The sequence below is a fragment of the Amblyomma maculatum genome, chromosome 1 (genome assembly GCF_055883805.1).
Source record: "Amblyomma maculatum isolate TAMU_Amacu chromosome 1, ASM5588380v1, whole genome shotgun sequence".
Taxonomy (NCBI): Eukaryota; Metazoa; Arthropoda; class Arachnida; order Ixodida; family Ixodidae; genus Amblyomma; species Amblyomma maculatum.
Window position 1 is genome coordinate 120137686 of NC_139344.1, and position 14876 is coordinate 120152561.

At 44.9% G+C, this 14876-nt stretch overlaps 2 protein-coding genes across 3 annotated transcripts in view; one reads left to right on the top strand and one right to left on the bottom strand.

Annotated features, from left to right (window-relative positions):
* Window positions 1–6204: 6204 nt before the first annotated feature.
* On the bottom strand, window positions 6205–7493 carry LOC146203725 (palmitoyl-protein thioesterase 1-like). Its single transcript, XM_084588897.1, has one exon. The coding sequence runs from the start codon at window positions 7375–7377 to the stop codon at window positions 6427–6429; it is 951 nt and encodes a 316-aa protein (XP_084445023.1). The 5' UTR covers window positions 7378–7493; the 3' UTR covers window positions 6205–6426.
* Window positions 7494–7740: 247 nt separating this feature from the next.
* The window catches only part of p115 (General vesicular transport factor p115), a 37539-nt gene continuing 30403 nt past the window's right edge, over window positions 7741–14876 (top strand). For both annotated transcript variants that reach the window (XM_084588898.1, XM_084588899.1), the window contains exons 1-5: window positions 7741–7859; window positions 8362–8448; window positions 8535–8673; window positions 9044–9147; window positions 11342–11500. In XM_084588898.1, the coding sequence (XP_084445024.1) occupies window positions 7782–7859; window positions 8362–8448; window positions 8535–8673; window positions 9044–9147; window positions 11342–11500 (567 nt within the window). In that variant the 5' untranslated portion in view covers window positions 7741–7781. The remainder of the gene's footprint in view (window positions 7860–8361; window positions 8449–8534; window positions 8674–9043; window positions 9148–11341; window positions 11501–14876) is intronic.

The window sequence follows — 14876 nt, forward strand, 5'->3', positions numbered from 1 at the left end:
TCTGATCGCGGAGGTCTCTGCTCCCGTCCCTTAGGCCTGCGTGCCGGGGGCGGGAATTGGGGGCCTCCTTATCTGGTGGAAAATAAAGTTATCATCATCATCATCATCGACGGGCCAGCGAAGGGAACGGGAAAGCTGGCTTCCCGAAGGAGAGCATAAGGGAGCTTCGATTTGTATTTTCGTTGCTTTGCGGCGCGCGTGTCACTGTAGCATTTTGCACAGACTATCTCCGGTACCTGATCGAAACACTGGGCTCCTTCGCTTAAAAGGTCCTTCCCTGGACAGTGGCCCTTTAAGGGTATGACGCGAGAGCGTAAGCTACCAACTCACATATAAAGTCACGCTTCAGCCAAGCCGTATGGACGTGCCTGCGTGTCTTGGGGGTAACGAGAATGCAAACGGTTATGGCAGGCTGATTCTGATGTCGCCCTTCCATATGAAAGGAGCGACCCGAGTTGGCAGCTCCTGCCCGTGGCATAGGGGTAATGTGAATTCAAATGTTACGGCAGGTTGATTTTTAGGAGGAAACCGTAGCTATATACGCCTCTTCACGGTGTAGCTGCGGCCACCTGAAGTCTCGCTTTGGCTGTCGGAGTATTGCTTTCGCAATAATATAGATGACGAAAGAACCTGGGAGACCCTGCCGCGCAGCTCGGACCCGTAGACCCAGCAGGCAGCAATCCAACTGGCCGATATATCTGCCGAGGCACAATGCATCCCGGCCAGAATCCGAGGAGGAGCGTCACTCTAAACACAGGAGCCGCGCACTATTTCTATTGGAAAATAAAAGTTTATTCCTCCTCCTCCTTCTTGTTTTCTAGAGCCCTGAAACGCGAGGAATCCGACGTTTTTTTCACATGCAAGCGAAGCTAAAGCGCACAAGAAGCGCCGCATGTGGCGCAAGAGCAACGTCCGCAGGTAACATGTCGCAATGAATGTAGCCCAACTCGAAACGCGTGCGAATGGCTTACCTTAGAGCGAAACCGGCGTCATCGTCTGCTTTGTTGCTCGGCCAAAGAAAAAGCATATTTTTTATAACGTTCCTCGGAGCATAAAGGAATATGAAAAAGAAAAGGGTATAAATAAAAGAAAAAAGGTTGGCCGTTCTAATAATGTCCAAGAGGGAACGATGATAAGGCCCCTGCGTCCGAGCAATATAAGATGACGGGTTGTTTGGCAAGAGACCCACTGCTGCCAGGTGCCGAATTCTCGGCGGCTTCATCGCCGGGCAGGCAGTGCTAGGAGTTACATGCAGGACACCCTGAATCTGGATGTATCAAAATTGAGGCCATATTGGAGTCACAGCGGGTGTGAGGGCAACCCCGATCCGGATCGTCCACAGCGCGACCTCCTCTAGAGGGTGGCATTAGTGGCATCATCCAAGCTGATGAAACGTAACATTGATGAGGGTAGTGTCGCCTGGCGGGTTGCGGAATCTGCTGAGCTTTGCGAACTCAGTAGGTCACGTGGGACCCAATTGCTGTTCGAATGGTTTCGGGATGCGAGCCGCCAGACGATGTATATTCTGCCAGATTTCTAGGCTGCGACTGACGCGTCGAAGTAGACGTGTTACTTGAAGGGCGTCGGTGCGGATGACAATTTTGGATGTATGCAGCAAGGTAATGACGACTACAGAGCGAAGCGCGTCTTGGACGGCAACCAGAAAGAAAGAGGAGGTCACTGCGAATTGATATCTTATTAAGTGCAGGCTTGCAGGGACAGTGAGTGCAGTTGTCATTTCACATCCGTCAATGCTGTCATCTGTATACTATCGAGTCGTGAGACAGCTGGATATCTTTTTCCGTGATCTATGGGAACGGCGTCGATGTTAAGAGCTCTGGCGAGCGCAGCTGCAGTTTGTTTTTCTTTGCATGCGCCACTTCCGCTATGGCTGCCTGGCGGGCTTGACTTGAAGCATATCATGCATTTATTTACTCGCAAGGTTGATCTTTCTAATTTCCTATAATTGCAGTGTGTCAGGAACCGCGTTCGAAAAAGAAAAGCTTTCAAACACTTTCTTTTTCGAACGCGGTTCCTGACACGCGGTTCCTGACAAGCCCTCCTTGCCACGAAGATGGTCTGCGTAGCAAGGAGGGTTTGCGCGGCAGTGACTGTATGCAGTGCTTATATAAATCTGGCTCCATTGGTGGGGGGTCTCTAGTAGTTTGAGCTCAGGTTGAAATCGAATTAAAGAGGGAAAGAGAAAGTGGTTGGGTGGCCTGCCAGCAATACCGTTTTATCCACATTTAAGGGGAGAAATCATTTCTCTCTTCATGTTTTAGAAAATATGTTAATGACTTTCTTATTAAAACTTACTGAGAAATTGCCGGAACAACAGAGAAGGAATGCTCTGACACTTACCAGTGACAAAAAAAAAAGTGGCAGCCTGCTTTGTATTCATGCAGTCCTTATACAATATTCGAGTTCGGAGGGGTCTAGTGCAGGTGAGGGGGGGGGGGGGGGGGTCTCAGGCTCCCCCAAAAGCCCCCTGACTTTAAACTCTGGTTGTATGCTATTTTGTATGCAATTTATTTATTTCAGTACCTACATATCGCCCTTGTGGGCATCACAGTAGGGAAGACGAGACAAAAAGAAAAAGGAACACTTGACAGCACCGAAGTTATTAACTGAATTAATACAGGCATCAAATACGGTATCCTGATTGGCATTGCAGTAAGAGGTCTGAAAAAAATAGACAAACACTTCATTGCACCAAAGTCATAAATAAATACAAGAAAACAAATAGTGCATCATTAATTTTAAAGTTGTCATCACTCTAATTTATTCCACCCTTCTGGGTTTCAATGGACTTTTTTCTCTCGACTTCTTAGTCGTACAACGAACGACCGATAGTATTTGCTAAAATATAAAATAAATATTCAGTTCTTCAATTCAATTCAATTATTCAAGACTCACACACACTGCGTTAACACCACCAAAAGAAAGTTGGACTTCTCGACTAATTTTATAAACTTCCCGCCTTCCCCATTCAGCCCATTCAATGAACGAAGAAGTAAAACTCTAAATTTGGAAAAAGTGCTTTTTTGTTGCATATTTAATCATAAATTATATATAGTGAGATAGTGCTAGCAAAATATGGTGCATATGCTAAATCTGAGCCTTGGTGTACCGAAATAGTTGATTGCAGTCTTGGTATGAATTATGGAACAAGAAGGGAAAGTTTCAAAAACAGACTCTCTACCACGGACAGCGTAATTCTATAAACCATCTTTTAAATTTGCATCTAATTAACTAAAACTTTCAAATAAACTTTTTATTTCATTCAGTTTGGTGGTTACTGCGAATGGTTGAGAAAACACTAACACCAACCAAAAATATTTATTGTAACCCGACGTTTCGGGTTTCTCTTAGGCGACTGAAGAAGTGCGAGCCCGCGTGTTGGTGATTTGTTTCAAGAACCCAACCAGGCGGACTTCTGCTGAAGATGTTCTCGTTCAAGTTACTGCCAATGTAGAATTTGAAGCCACGGACAAAAGAATGCCATATCAGTTTTAGAAACGAAGAAAAACGTGTTTATAAAGCCCTACAGCGTGACAAAAATGAGCTTTTTTTCGGCATAAAACCGGCCAAAACTGTGCCGTCCGCTGATGACGTAAATGCACCCTGTACAGAGCCAAATTCGAACTTGGTGCTCTGCCAGCTCTATTCTGCCACGTCGTATGTATTATGGCGCCGCTGCCGCTGCATCACGCCATTAGTTGACGTAGCGTTTCCAAGGCCATCTTGCGCCTCAAAAAAATAAAAAATAGTAAACCCTGTCTTACCTTGTATCTTATATTTGCTCGCGGAACTAATATTTACAAAGTTTCATTTTTTTCCGCGGGCGATTCCAGACTGGAACGCTTTTAACTCGCTGCTGTTTTCGTCGCTCACGGATTGAGGTGAGGGCAGTGGCTCAGGGAAGAAGCCGTTAGGTTACTGAATCGGAGTACTCGGGTTCGAACCCGACCGCCGGCAGCTGGGTTTCCATGGAGGTGAAACAGAGGCGTCCGTGTGCTGTGCGATGCACGTTAAAGGGCAACTCCGGGGGTTTTTTGACATTCGAATATTGTAGTGAAACTTTTACCACAGGTTCTTCTCTCCGTCCTGACGCATTCTACAAAATTTGGGTGCCGTACAATAATCCGTTCACGCGCAATACGGCTTTAAAATATGCCGTTTTCATGGCTTAAGTTGAGAGTATTTCTGCGGGCAACACTGAGTTTCTGACGTCACAAACAGTATACAGGCGTTAATGTCTACTTCCCGCGTGATTATGAAATTGTGAGGTTTGTATTGAACTACCTCAGACATTTTATGCAGTGCGTCATGATTTTCATACTTTATTTTCACCATCCAACGCACGTACGAGTGTTTTTCTAATACTGAGTGTGACGTCACCATTTCGTCAAATGTGACGTCGTTTCTGGCCGTGAAATCAGTTTCGGTTTCGTTTTGTTGTTTTTATTTTTTAAAAATACTTCTAATTGGAATTTTGGAAAACGGTTTTTTGTGTTGGAGTCAGGACGTGCCGAGGAATGTTATTCAATTAAAAACACAAAATGATGAAAAAACCACCGGAGTTGCCCTTTAAGGATCCCCGGGTAGTTGAAATTACTACTTAGTAGAGGTGTGCACGGGCCGAAAATTTGAGCCCGAGCCCGGCCCGACACTGAAAGTGACTGAGCCCGGTCAGGCAAGGCGCTCAGATTTAGGGCCCGGACCCGGCCCGTCATGCTATTGTAGTTAAAGAGATAAAGGAGAAAATAATTTCAGGGTTACAAGTTTATACAATGTCTTGAAATGTCGAGTTCTCACGTTTGAAATGACAAAATTGTTGAATATATGAGGCACAGCACATACGTACAGTTAAGTTATTGTGCAAAAACGACAAGTTATGCATTGAATTGAGGCATTGGCGGCGCTCCTGTAGCACCGAAGTTTCTTTCGGTGCTACAACCTGTGGCTGGAATGACTGGAATGAAGAAAGCGGTAGCTCTGAACCTAAACAAATGGTTTTGTGGCAAAGTACTCGGTGCCTATAGCTCGCCGTGTGCCTTTCACCTAAAACCAACGCCAGTGCTACCAAAGCGGAGATGCGAAACTCGAAATTAACAGCCCGCAAGCGGCCCCTCTGCTCGGCCACTGACGGCTACCAAAGATCCTTTCGCGGCGAGAAAGTGGTGAGGAAAGGCAGGTCGAGGCCGGTAAAGAATTCGGAAACTTATCGCGTGGGGAGGACGAGGGAAAATACTGTACATTCAAGACGCTTATCGCACTATGGCCGTATTCGCGCTTTCGCAAAACTTTTATGTGTTCGTGATCAGGGTGTCCGTCCCACCCGGATAGCCCGAAACAAATATACTTTAACCCGGGCCCGGCCCGAGTCCGGGCACGTGCACAGCTCTAAATCCGTAGCCCTCGACTGCGGCACCTCTTCTCACTTTCACTCCCGCCTTCCTCCCTTACGGCACGGTTCATGTGTCCAAGGAGAAATGGGAGAAGCTTCGCCTTTCCTATAAACCAATTTCCATTTGTTCCACTGTTTGTTGTCTTATCATTGCATGTCAATGCACCATTGGGATGACGTACTCTTTTCTAGCTTTGCGGATTGCATGACATGTATTGTACTTACATACCCTTCTTGGGCATAGCATCATCATCATCATCAGCCGGACTATACCCACTGCAGAGCAAAGGCCTCTCCCATATTTCTCCAATTAACCCGGTTCTGTGCTAGCTGCATCCACTTGACCCCTGCGAACTTCTTAACTTCATCCGCCCACCTAATATTCTGCCGCCCCCTGCTACTCTTTCCTTCCCTTGGAATCCAGTTTGTTACCCTAAGCGACCATCGGTTATCCTCTCTTTGCACTACATGTCCCGCCCATGCCCATTTCTTCTTGATTTCCACTAGAATGTAAGCAACTTGAGTTATTTATATGACCCGATCTGAACGCCTATCTCTTAATGTTACCATTTTTCGTTCCATAGCCCTCTGAGTTGTCCTCTTGGTTAGCCTCCACGTTTCAGCACCATAGGTAAGTACAGGTAAGATGCAACTGCTATATACTTTCCTCTTGAGCGATGCCGGTAAGCTGCTAGTCATAATCTGCTAGTGCTTGCCAATAGCATACGCTGCTGTATTTCTTAAGTAAATAAATTGAGGGTTTTATGCTGGTAAAACAGAAAACAACTAGACCATTCGATTGAGTAACACTTTTATTTTTTTTTTTCTTACGACATCCACCACGTTGATGAAGTTAAGCCGTTAAGCCAGCGTAATGTACGCGTGGCAGAACGCCGCTCAAAAGGAATAGATATCAGTGCTGATAACATGTATTATTCATTACAGTCAGCCGGAGTGGCAAACAATACGCTGCCAGCGTTTTCTCACTAGACGATAATGAAACATATGCGATCTGCTCACAGGAGGTACGGTTTGAGTATGTTCTCAGTAAACCATTCAGTTGTGAATTGTAGGTGGTCTCCGAGCGTAGATAAAAAATGGAGCCTGCCACTCTGGTCAAGTTGCTTTAGACCGATCCAGTCTTCGGTGTAGATGTCCTGGTCGCGCAAGGGCACAATGGTCTTGTCATCATTTTCACGATAGTAGTCGAACCAGCTGGATGCCCTAGGGTCGACCACCGTGTCGTTCTCGAACTGCACGAGCACGAGATTTCTCAATTTTAGCAAATTGGCTTTGTAGGTTTCATTCTTGACGCGCTCGTTGTTGATGTCAGCAAGGAACAGACTCTTGGCAATGTACGTTTTGCGGTCAAAAGGGTCGTGCCAGTACTGCGCGGGAACTAAGTGGCCCTGCACGACGTCCCAGTAGGCGCCGAGGTTCAGTAGCTTTCGAGCGTACTCACAGAGCGCCGAGCTTTCTCCCGGACACCTGGGCAACCCGAAGACGCCCTGGTGCTGACCACCGAGGGAGATGAGATTCCGCAGCGGCGGCTGAGGGCACCGCTGTGCCACTGCCCTCATGAACTGGCCGCCTTGGGAAAACCCGATAGCGTTGTAGCCTCTAGACAGCTTCGTGTCGTTGGCGATGATCTCGCAAGCTTTCGCAACTTGCTCGTTGGTGTTCATGAAGTAGCTGTCGCCGATTTCGTCGATCATGTTGTTGCCGATCTGCAAGGAGTTGACGTACACGCCAGGGATAGACGTCTCGAGGAACTTTTTAAATCCACCCAAGCTGAGCGGATTGCAGCAAGAGTCGCCGAGACCGTGCCACATGACGATGGGAAAGGCCTGTGAACTACCCCCGTCATCTGCATTTCGGGACACGATCCCCTCACTGACGTCCGCAGTGCAAAACGCAACGCCGAGGCACAGGCTGAATAAAGTCCACGAAAACGCGCAAAATCCCATCGTGGTGCGCACTCTCGTCGGTACAGGATGAGTGTGGTTGCTATCGGACAGGCCGCAACACCAGAGCGAACTTTTTCAGCCCGTATCTCGCGCGATTAGAGACAAAAGCGAGAGTCAGACGGAGTGACCGGGTAACCAAGGCAACCAAAGCAACCATAGCAAATGCACTCTAAAAAAAAATGAATAAACAAAAACTTAGGCACGATGATAAAATAAATTTATTTACTTTCCAGTAACCGTGTTACTTCCTACATGTCACATATAAATTTATAAAATATACAAGTAACACTAACTAAGCAAATAACGAAAAAAGAACCGAAACTTAAAACGGAAGTTTAGTTTTAATTTCTTACGAGGCGCATCGTACGCCGGAAGTTGTCTCTTCGCCACGCCATAGGTGCAAAATGGAGCTGTTCAAGTCGGGATTAAAAACCGTGCTTGGCGGACAGCCTGGCGCTCACGCTCCCACTGGAGCCGAAACGGTGAGGAAATAGAGTGTTTGTGTTTTCCACATTTTGGCCGTAGCATGTCAAAACCGTTTGTTTAGCAAGGTCATGCTGATCTGTCGTACTGACAAGTCGGCTTCGCTGGTTTGCGTGCTTGCAGGTATTGCTCGTGTCAATATTTAGGCTACTTTTGATATTTTGTGCTAAATTCACTGATGTGTGCACCTGGTCTGCGCTAGTCTGTTGAAAATATTTCAGTCGTGATTACAAGTTTACTGGTTCGCCTCACACTTAGTCATTACCGCTGAGCACAGGTTTCGGCGAGAGTGATGTATTTCTCCTCAGGCGACGTTCGTGTGCTTTTGCTGCTGGGCGAAATTTCATCTTTATAAATTTAGTCATGCAATGCTTCTGACTACAGTGAGAATAAGCTCCTGAAGCCGCTTCACTGTGCCGCCTAGAAAACCGTTTGTTAGCTGACGAACCGCCACGCCACGAACCGAAACTTGGGCTGCTAATGCAATTTTTCTCTCAATAGGTTGAGCGTCTAGTCAATAGAGTTCAAACATCGACACTTTTAGAGGACCGAAGAGATGCCTGTCGCGCTCTCAAGGCTTTGGCGAAGGTAACCAATATTTGTACTCGTTTTATGGCGTCATGTGGAAAACAGAAACCGCGTGTGCCAGTGAGTGTTGTGTGTACTGATTACAGAAATTCAGAGTGGAAGTCGGCGCTCAAGGCATGGACGCCCTGATACACATTCTGGAAACTGACAGAGGCGACGGCGAGATCATTGGCTACGCCCTAGATGCTCTTTCTCTTGTCATATCGGGTGCTGAGGAAAACGAAGGTAAAATGCTTGTAAATACAGCCGTTGCCTTTTAAACATGTGCATTGCTTTCGTCATCGCAGCGGCTTACGAGAATTCCTGTTTGCGTTCAGCCTCCGGGAATCCGGAAAGAGCTGGTTATGGAATGTATTGTCAGTTACTCTGGAATATCAAATGCAAATACCCTGGCGTGGGTCGTAACATGTTTACTTGTGGTAATGGTTTGGAAGATTGGTACCAAGGTATATGTTTGGAAGCATCCCACCTTATTTGTTCTATATTCTTTTAACTCAAGTGGAGAGCATAATTGTGATGTGTTGTTCAGCTGTATAACAAGCCACTTGTGGGTTGGCATTATTATTCTTTAATTTTTTTTTTTTTTCTTGTGCAGAGGACTCTCAAGATGAAAATTCAGGCCGAGAATTAGGAGAGCAGTTCACAGAAATATATATTAAAAAACCAGAGAATGTCACTCTTCTTTTGGATCTCATGGAGGTAAGCCAAGCGGGAGCTTTTGAGTTACTGGAAGAAGTCCAGCGTTTTGACCGAAAAAACAAAAACAAATCAACAATAACAAAGGAGCCAAGCACCTTTACTCTCCTGCATTGTTCAGATTCTGGTACCCTTTAGTGTGCATGTGTGACTGACTTGCAGACCTTACGTATGACAGTCATAACCATTACCATCAAGTGCTCATTTCTTGGAGTATCTTCCGAACTAATTGTTGTGTCAAGCAAGTAGATCATCTCACTTTAGTTGTGTTTCATTGGATAATCAATAGTTTCGTGTAGCTCGATCCCATATTGTTGCCAGCTGTCCAGTGGACAGCTGGCAACAGGCTTTCTCCTGGTGTGGTGCTCGACTTATTTCGGGGTGAAGTGCACGAGTCTTTGACCGAACCTTGTGCAGATGAAAACACATTGTGGCATTCTGTTCTTTGGTGATAGCTGCCTTTGCACTGTAAAAACTCGTCATGGTTGTCGATTTGTGTTGTATGAAAATACCATTTTTGGGAAAAGTTTCTTCTTTGTATGGTTGCATTAATGATGGTTGAGTGCAGTTGCTTTGACCCATTGATGGTGTACTGTGCATAACGATAAGAAAGACCTTATGGAGTACTGCACTGGTCATATGTGCTTCGTGCTGAAAAAGTATGATGATATGCTGTTGAAAGCTTGTTAACCTGTGCAGAAAGATTGAAAATGGTGTACAAATGGGGAGCCTTGATGAAGATTCTTGCCTTTAATCTATATATACCAAATTTAAGATTAAAAAAAAATGTTTCTTGATATATAATGTACTTCATAATTCAAAACCATTGCTTATTGTTGTAAACATTTTTCTCAACACTGACATTTCAGCGATCCTGCAATATAGTATACTAGGCTTATGATAAGCTAAAAAATGTGTGGCAAAGCTTCCGGTATCTGACATTGAATATAATTTCACATTTCTTATCACACCTGGTAGTTTGATCATGACAATGTGCAAATTTTGTTTGTCTCTCTGCTGAAGTCGCAATGTTGCTGATATGGTCAAATCTGCTGGCTGCTTCGAGAGAAGAGTGGTGGCTCTCCTGAGTGCATGCAAGGCAACACATGCACATAAAATGTTCAGAGCCTCTTGGACCTATGCGAGCGGGTGCAAGCTTCCCCGTGCTCACTTATCGATTTACAGTGCAAAGAAGCAGTGTCCTACATGGAGATTGCTAAGCATGTATGTATTAGCAGTGACTGGCAAAGTCATTCAGGGGCTCTATTACACAATGATCACATCACAAACCTGTCATAAAAACTGCCAATTAGCCCTGCTTCTATTCATCAATATGGCCACCAGTCAGAATGGACCAATAGGAGTGGGCTCATTGATTGGTTTGTGACAGTTATTGCGATGTGATCATTGGGTTAATTGGTCCCAGATGTCTGGCATGCTTCAGTACTTTTCAGAAGTAGAAGCCCATGAAAAATTATAATAGCAATCATTGATATTGCAGACGGCAAAACGAGCCCATGAAAAATGATAATAGCAATCATCGATATTGCAAATGGCAAAACGTGCACTTGTATTTTTTAAATACCTTGGTAACTTTACAGTGGCAGTTTAAAGCAATGCACAGTACTTTCTTCTTTTTCTCTGTAGTGTTGCAACGGTATCTTGTATTTGTCATTTCAGACCTGTTTATACCTTTTGAACATTATCTGCACGAATCCAAAACAAACAAAAAATTTCAAGTTTTGAACAAGGGACATGAAGGCCCTTGCCAACATTTATCTAGTTAGCAGTGTGTAATATTTACTGCTGTAGGTTATCTGATCTCCTGTAGTCCAAGTCCAAAGCAGTCTACGTGAAGAACAAATGTGAGACATCTTGTGGCGTCTCTTGATGATGGCAGAAAGCAGGCATACGTAGTGGGTCTGGTGCAGATCTGAGTGAAATAGCTGTGACCCACTAGTCGGTCATGAAACATATGCATGCAGAAATAGCTTTCCGGTGCTTGCGTTAATGAGGCTTGCACTTGGCTATCCGGTTCACTGCAAAGGTTATTGCATCAAATTCTTTAAGTCAGCAACTAATGATAGCTGCTATTCTGAGGGTTTACCATGCTTTTGTCTTCGTCCATTGTTTGTTGTGTGTGAACCTCTGTTTTCGCATTAGGGTGATGGTTGACCCACTGATATTTCCTTTTGAGGAATTTGACTTCAGAGTAAGATGGCCAGCTGTGCGGCTGCTGACTGGTCTGCTGGTTCATCGTGCCAAAGAAGTTCAGGAGTGTGTTCTCACCAGCCCTATGGGTGTATCCAGGCTTATGGACTTGCTTTCGGACAGCCGAGAGGTCATTCGCAATGATGTGAGTAGTTGGTAGTTACACATAGATTAGCATTGATATTTAGTTATTAATCAGCCTGGTTTTTAAGATTCAGCATTATTAGTTGCGTTGTGTGTTGTGTTGAGTTTAACACAACACAACACATTAGTTGCTGTGGTAAGATTGTGGCACAGAGGTGGCAAATTTTAAATTGCTTCATGTTATCTTATACCTGCTTATGGACGCTATTTATGATATAGGGTAGCTTTAAAGAATTTTACCTGCAATTGTTACAAAATGTGATCTTTTGTTTTTGCTTAGAAGTGACAGAATTTGGACCCTAATGGAAGAGGGTGTTATTTTAACTTTGTGAAGATATAAAACTAAACTATACAACACCATACCATCTATCAGTCGCAAGTGTGGCAATAATTTTCTTCACATTCTTGCAGTATTTTGGTAGATGTAAGTTTGCACTCTACTGTAATGATACCTCATGCTCACGTGCGTCCTTCATTGATCATCATCATCAGCAGCAGCGAGGCTATGTCCACTGTGGAACAGACTCTCCTGTAGCCCTTCGATTAACTCAGTCCTATGTCAGTCATGGCCACCTTATTTCTGCAAAGTTCATAATTTAAACTGACTACCTAGTTTTCTGTTGAGGGAAGGCAGTGCAAAAAAGACTAGGACGTATGAAGTTCACAAACGAGCTCTATATATACACGAGCTATATATATACACTGGGAACAATCAGCAAAAGAAAATGTAATGACACTGATATACATAGATACATAATATATTCAGCTGCGGATGACAACAGCGGCGTCATTGCCTTGTGTTCAAAAACCTCAATTCCTTCACTGTTAGTGCCACCGAAGCACTACTAACACAATCATCATCTAACCTCGCGATTTCAATGGCTTCCAGAATTTCTCGGGTTAGCTGATAACGGTGTTTCGTTATCACTCTCGTTCGAGCGAATTGTGGCATGCAATTATCGCAGTCCCTGCAGTGAATGCCAAGGTGCCCTTTCACTGCTTTGTACACATTGTAGTCAGCACTCGTTTGCGTACTTCATACGTCCTTGTCTTTTTGCGCTGTCTACCCTCAATAAATTATCAACTTGCCCAAGTGTCTGTTTTATATTTCTGTCACATGGGCAAGTCCCAACTCCCTCGAATCTCTTTTCTATAAAGGACCACGCAGGGAGTTCAGCCCCAAAGGAGTTGTCGCTGTGTCACACGGCTAAGTACGAGCTTCTCAAAGACTCCGTCAGGGTCCCATTAGGCGCTGTTCGTTTTGTGTATGCATATTATATAATCAAGTTGGAAACATGTAAAGTAATTCTTAGCTGCTTTCTTTTCAACAGTTTGAATTGAATTTAAAATATAAATGTAACTTCATTCATATCAAAGGAATGCGCTGTTACTTTTAGTAGCATAGTGGGTTTGTCCTTTCTGCTGGCCACAATGTGCTTGCAAAATTCTTGCGTGTATGCTTGGATATTAGCGCATTTCTTTTTTTTTTCCATGCTCTACGTTGTGCTACAGTATTAAAATTAGTTACAAACGCAAAATTAATGCATAAGTACTTCTTTTAAAACCTGCATAAAGCTCACGGGGAACCAGAGTACTCCCTTTACCTGCTCGAGTGAGATGATTGGAACTCCTTACGCTAGGAACTTCCTTAAACTTCCTTTCCTAAAGGACTGCCGTGTGACATGGTGCGTATCTCCATTGGGATAAAGACTACCTTGGTTGAAGGGAGTTAAAAGGAGTTCAGCCGTGCCCGTGTGACAGCAGTATTAGCTAGTTTTCTGGCTGCCCCAACTGCACTTGCTTTTCTCATTTGCTTTTAGCGATCATCGGTTATCGTGCTTTCGCTATACATGCTGTGCCCACCGTTGATACATCTGCACAATTAGGGAAATGGTCCGAATAATCGAACAGTCCGAAAAATCCGCGAACTTAAAAAAAATCACTTTTCTGCGAAAAATAATCTTTACAAATCACGAACTTGCCCACTCCTCATGTTTCTTTTATATGCCGATAACAGGGAGTTATAGCATAGCAGGATCAGCTGCTGTGGTTGGCTTCCCCGTGCCACCCATATGCACGTGCTTGCGTGATTCGATATGGCAGGCGCGGGCGCCAGTGCGCTCGCGGCACTTGCGCTGGCTTTTGCAGACGCGGCAGGTGTGCGCGCCGCCGACTGCCGGGAAGCGTGCAACTCGCTCAAAGCGGTCAGCGCGTGCGCACTGGTGCCCTGCAGAAGCAGATCATGGTAAGCTGTAACCGCTATAACCCTCTAGTTAGAATATCTTGGCCTGTCATGATTTTGTCACGTCTATACCACTTCAAGGTGTACTGCGACGCAGTCGATCGTGCTGCGAACAAATGCACGCACCACGTAAAGCCAGTAGCCAAGATCACGAGATGGAACTCGCGGGAAAGAAGTGAGCGGAATGAGAGCCCCATGAATCACGAATGTACCGGACCCCCATTCGCCACAAGTGGCAGTGGCGGGTGGCGGCATCGGAGCTAGCTGCGGCAGACGGAGCTGACATTCCGGTTTCAGTCAATTTTCTCTCCGATTGCGCGCTCTTTTTAGGCTGCTGCGATAAAAAGGTCGAGCAGTCGCTTATTGCTACTGTCTCAAATGGCGACGAACAAAGAGCCAAGCTTGCCCGTCCGAATGACTGCTTCGCTAGCTTTCACGGCCGTGCAAAACCGGTTGTTTGCGAAAACGATGCCCGCTCGCGTCTAAGTGATGGCGAAAAAACAATCTTCACAGTATTGCTCGCGCGAAATTTGGTCCGAAAAATTGAGCTTTTGTACACCATAGGGTCTGAAATATTTGTCGTGAAAATGTACACGCTCCTATGGGCCGCGTGACGGTTCCCGATTAAAGTCCGAAATATTGGAGTCCGAAAAATCGGTCGGCTACTGTACAATTCATGCGCGACATCACAGGTGCAGTTAACAGGTGGCTGGAGCAGCATAACATTGCCAGCAATCTCATTGACTAAGTAACTTTCCTCTCTGTGTATCACATTCTTTTTCGTTTTCTTTTTGGTCAAGTGGATATTTATCATTCTATATAGCCGAATATACATCATATTGAAGAAAGTTTGCTTTCAAGCTACATCTAAAGTGTCGGGCTTGGAGTTCTAGGCCTATTTCTAACCTTGCAGGTTAAGTCACGCTCACTGCTTTTAATGCCATCTTTCCAGGGTCTTTTCATTCCATATCATCCTCACAGCAAAAAATTGCATAAATTTTAGTGCCCATGAGATTTTTTACATTCCTGCATTGCTATGGCCATGTCCACAAGAAATGGCATGCAAAAAGTCTTTTTTATGCTGTATATTTTTGAAACCACACTCCACGGCAGCTTATCTTTGCAATGAAGTTGA

Coding starts and splice junctions, on each gene's coding strand:
- LOC146203725 (XM_084588897.1), bottom strand. CDS start 7,377: ATGGGATTTTGCGCGTTTTCGTGGACTTTATTCAGCCTGTGCCTCGGC.